The 4837-nt window shown below is 45.1% G+C and overlaps 1 protein-coding gene across 1 annotated transcript; it reads left to right on the plus strand.

Annotated features, from left to right (window-relative positions):
• The first annotated feature begins 2469 nt into the window (after nucleotides 1–2469).
• On the plus strand, nucleotides 2470–4533 carry LOC139262459 (homeobox protein not2-like). The gene is made up of 3 exons (XM_070877645.1): nucleotides 2470–2791; nucleotides 3815–4002; nucleotides 4321–4533. The coding sequence occupies exons 1-3, from the start codon at nucleotides 2470–2472 to the stop codon at nucleotides 4531–4533; spliced, it is 723 nt and encodes a 240-aa protein (XP_070733746.1).
• Nucleotides 4534–4837: the final 304 nt, after the last annotated feature.

Genomic DNA, 4837 nt, shown 5'->3' on the forward strand with positions numbered 1-4837 from the left:
TCTCGACTCCCGCATTTTGATGGAATCAAAGTATTGGGGGTAATGTACTGGCGTGGATAGAGAATTGGTTGGCAGACAGGAAGCAGAGAGTTGGGATAAACGGGTCCTTTTCGGAATGGGAGGCAGTGACTAGTGGAGTGCCACAGGGCTCAGTGCTGGGACCCCAGCTCTTTACAATATACATTAACGATTTGGATGAAGGAATTGAGTGTAATATCTCCAAGTTTGCAGATGACACTAAACTGGGTGGCGGTGTGAGCTGTGAGGAGGATGCTAAGAGGCTGCAGGGTGATTTGGACAGGTTAGGTGAGTGGGCAAATGCATGGCAGATGCAGTATAATGTGGATAAATGTGAGGTTATCCACTTTGGTGGCAAAAAGACAAAGGCAGAATATTATCTGAATGGTGGCAGATTAGGAAAAGAGGAGGTGCAACGAGATCTGGGTGTCATGGTACATCAGTCATTAAAGGTTGGCATGCAGGTACAGCAGGCGGTGAAAAAGGCAAATGGCATGTTGGCCTTCATAGCTAGGGGATTTGAATATAGGAGCAGGGAGGTCTTACTGCAATTGTACAGGGCCTTGGTGAGGCCTCACCTGGAATATTGTGTTCAGTTTTGGTCTCCTAATCTGAGGAAGGACATTCTTGCTATTGAGGGAGTGCAGCGAAGGTTAACCAGATTGATTCCAGGGATGGCTGGACTGACATATGAGGAGAGACTGGATCAACTGGGCCTTTATATACTGGAGTTTAAAAGGATGAGAGGGGATCTCATAGATTCTGACGGGACGGGACGGGACAGATTAGATGTGGGAAGAATGTTTCCGATGTTGAGGAAGTCCAGAATCAAGGGACACAGTCTTAGGATAAGGGGTAGGCCATTTAGGACTGAGATAAGGAGAAACTTCTTCACTCAGAGAGTTGTTAACCTGTGAAATTCCCTACCGCAGAGAATCGTTGACGCCAGGTCATTGGATATATTCAAGTGGGAGTTAGATATGGCCCTTACGGCTAAAGGGATCAAGGGGTATGGAGAGAAAGCGGGAAAGAGGTACTGAGGTGAATGATCAGCCATGATCATATTGAATGGTGGTGCAGGCTCGAAGGACCGAATAGCCTACTCCCGCACCTATTTTCTATATTTCTATGTTTCTATGTTTCTATAATTCAACCCTCTCATCTCCGAAATCAACCTAGTGAACCTTCCCTGAACTGCCTTCAAAGCAAGTATATCCTTTCGTAAATATGGAAACCAAAACTGCACGCAGTATTCCAAGTGTGGCCTCACCAATACCCTGTATAACTGTAGCAAGACTTCCCTGCTTTTATACTCCATCCCCTTTACAATAAAGGCCAACATTCCATTGGCCTTACTGATCACTTGCTGTACCTGCATACTATCCTTTTGTGTTTCATGCACAAGTACCCCTGGGTCCTGCTGTACTGCAGCACTTTGCAATTTTTCTCCATTTAAACAATAACTTGCTCTTTGATTTTTTTCTGCCAAAGTGCATGACCTTACACTTTCCAACATTATACTCCATCTGCCAAATTTTTGCCCGCTCACTTAACCTGTCTATGTCCTTTTGTACACTTTTTGTGTCCTCCTCACACATTGCTTTTCCTCCCATCTTTGTTTCGTCAGCAAACTTGGCCTTTAGTCCCATTATCTTACTGAGTACCACCTCCTTAGTGATTGTGATTGTGTTAAGTTCCTCCCCCCCACCCCCACCCGCCACCTCCTCAACAGCCCCTTGACGATCCACTGTTGGAATATTGTTAGTGTCTACTTTAAAGGCTGATACAAAATATTTGTTCAGAGTTTCTGCCATCTCCATGTTCCCCATGACTAATTCCCCGGTCTCATCTTCTAAGGGACCAACATTTACTTTAGCCACTTTCCTCATACACCTGCATTTTTTTTCTTTTCAAGTATTTATCCAATTCCTTTTTGAAAGTTACTATTAAATCTGCTTCCACCGCCCTTTTGGGCAGTGCATTCGTGATCATAGCAACTCCCGCTGTGCAAATAAAATTGTCTTCATCTCTCCCCTGGTTCTTTTGTCAATCATCTTAAATCTGTGTCCTCGTGTTACAGTTCCTTCTGCCAGTGGAAACAGTTTCTCTATCAATCCCTCTCATCATTTTGAACACCTCTATTAAATCTCCCTTAACCTTCTCAATTTCCCCCCAGTGTTGCTTAGTACAGGATGTGCAGCTTAAAGTTGCCACCAAGAACCATTTGCTCCAGCAATTACCTCGAACAAGTTATTCAATTAATCCCATCTTCAGTGTCTTCAATGATTCTCACCACCACTTCTCAGAACAAAAGCCCTTCGGGCCACTTTGCATATCACAGGTTGGGAAGGGGGTGGAGGCAGTATAAGAGTGTTCCAAACAGACAAATACATACCAGATCCGGCCTTCGCCTCGTCACTGCAACAAAAGACCCTTCGCCCGGGACCCAAAATGCAGCCGATGTTCTTAGACCGGACTTTCTACCCAGCTTTCGTCTCCGATCCCTGCGCCTTTTACCCGGCCCGGTGTTCCTCTCCCTACACCAAGCCCCAGGAAGAAGCTCCAGCCAAGAAGCGACCCTTCACCGTTGAGTTTCTGCTCTCCAAGTCTCCCCGAGAGGGCGGCGAATGCTGTGGGCAGCCGCTTGAGCCCCGAGTGCCTGTCTATCCGAGTGCTGTGTGCGCCCCGCTGCCCGCGGGGTACCCCGTCCTCTGCCAGGCTCAGGATTACTATAGTCAGCCGTGGTACAGCAGATGGGACATGAACGGTGTAGGTAAGGACTTTCTGAATTTGGTATTCTCACTAGCGCATTGGGACATGTTTGCATGTGTGTGTGTGTAGATTTTATTAATTTATCTGTTTACTGTGCCCACACTGGGTGTTATTGATTTAAATTACAACAATGACTGCACTCCAAAACGAACTTCATTGGCTGTAAAGCGCTTTGAGACGTCTGGTGGTCGTGAAAGGCGCTATATAAATCCAAGTTTTTCTTTTTGATCTGTGTCGATTTTGGGTACAGTTGGATCAAACGTTTGCTGGCATCTTTCAGGTGTAGAGTTTGCATGACCTAAAAGCATCAATCTCTAAGATAGTTATTTCATGTTATTTTGCTCTGTTTTCTCTGATACTCTAAATCTCTCTCTCTCGGTATCTCTGTCTGTCTGTGTCCCTCACTCTCTCTCTCGTTCCATTTTACTCCCACTCCCCAGCTCGCCCCTTTTCGCTCGCTCCTCGCTCCCTGAACCCTCGACTATCACTTTCCCGAGGACTCGGACAGAGGACCAATGGCCCTCAATGACCAAACTATCTTATTCCAAGGCGAATGAAGCTTTCCTGCTGGTTTCTGTTAGGACCGACAATGTTGAGGGGCATTTTGATGGAATCAAAGTGTGTAAAATTATGAAGGAATGGGACAGAGTAGAAAGATACCGTCTGGTTTCCAGTGATTAAGGGTTAGAAGGAAGGGGTGGTGAATATTAGATTAAATGTAAGAAATTTAGGACAGAGATCAGGAGACTTTTTTTACACACAGGGTTGTGAAGCTATGGAATGCACTCCGGTAGTTGGTGATTGAAGCAGAAACTGTTAACATTTAAAATAGGTTAGATGGATGGTTGAAGGAAGGGGGAATCGGGGACATGGGAACGGGGCTTAGGACAACTGGGAATGTGCAGTATAAACACCAATACAGACTGGTTGGGCCGAACGTGCGGTCAATTCTATGTAATTCTATAATTTCACAGGTCGTTGAGAATGTCTGTGAGCCTGACTTTATTCCAATTCTCTCTTTCAGACTGGGGCTTCAGTCGACCAACCCTACTCCAGCCAATCCCCGCCAAAAATGTCAAGCTAAAGCGCTTCAGAGCCATCTTCACTCAGGAACAGCTCACAGTGCTGGAGAGGGAGTTCAGGAAGCACCGCTACATAATCGGCCCTCAGAGGGTGGGCTTGGCTGCTGCTCTGGGCCTGACAGTACTGCAGGTATGATCTGTTCATGATCATAGAACGAAATGGTGGACAGCCACCTCTAACCTACAAGCATTTTTTGTGGTTTCATTTTATTTGGTAATACACTTACATACAATTCCTTTCACTGTTTTAACACTATCAATAGTCGATTTAAAATAAATGGATTAATCAGAAACTTAGCTCTGACAATAGCTTTGCAAATGTGCTGCCCACAGGCAGGATTTAGGTTTAATTCCTGTGACAGAAATTTACCAAATCTATAATTTCAAAAATAACAACACGCATTAAAGTTGGCAAAGTTTATTTTGACTGTATTTTGCTTGATTCCAGGTGAAGGTTTGGTTTCAGAACAGACGGATCAAATGGAAGAAGAACATCGAAAAACTTCAGCAAGTCAATCCCGCCGAGCAGGCTGTGACCACTGCCCGGCGCAGGACCCTCAGGGCAGGCGCTGAGGGCAGCCCGCCAACCCAGGAAGAAGCAAGAGATCTCCCGGGGAAGCGAGCCACTGACAATATCGGCCGTCTGCGTGTTTCCGTTTGACCAACTTTACCCTCAGGACTCTTCTGAAGAATGTTTTCATTAATTACCTTTTTTTTGTACAGTATAAGGAAAAACAAACTTGTTAAACAAGATTGATCGCCTTGTAAATGTCTGGCTGAGTGTATGGAGCTCCGTTTTATGGAGATGTGTATTGATTTTATTTATAAATCACGGATTGATCAGGATCCCCTATTCGCCTGTTATTTATTACTCCAGTTTTAAGGTCCATACTGATCCCCAGCTCTTATCTGGAAACTTGCTCGCCGAACTAAGCTACAGTTATACTGTCACTTGTCTTATCAAT

Source organism: Pristiophorus japonicus, chromosome 4, assembly GCF_044704955.1.
Source record: "Pristiophorus japonicus isolate sPriJap1 chromosome 4, sPriJap1.hap1, whole genome shotgun sequence".
Lineage (NCBI taxonomy): Eukaryota > Metazoa > Chordata > Chondrichthyes > Pristiophoridae > Pristiophorus > Pristiophorus japonicus.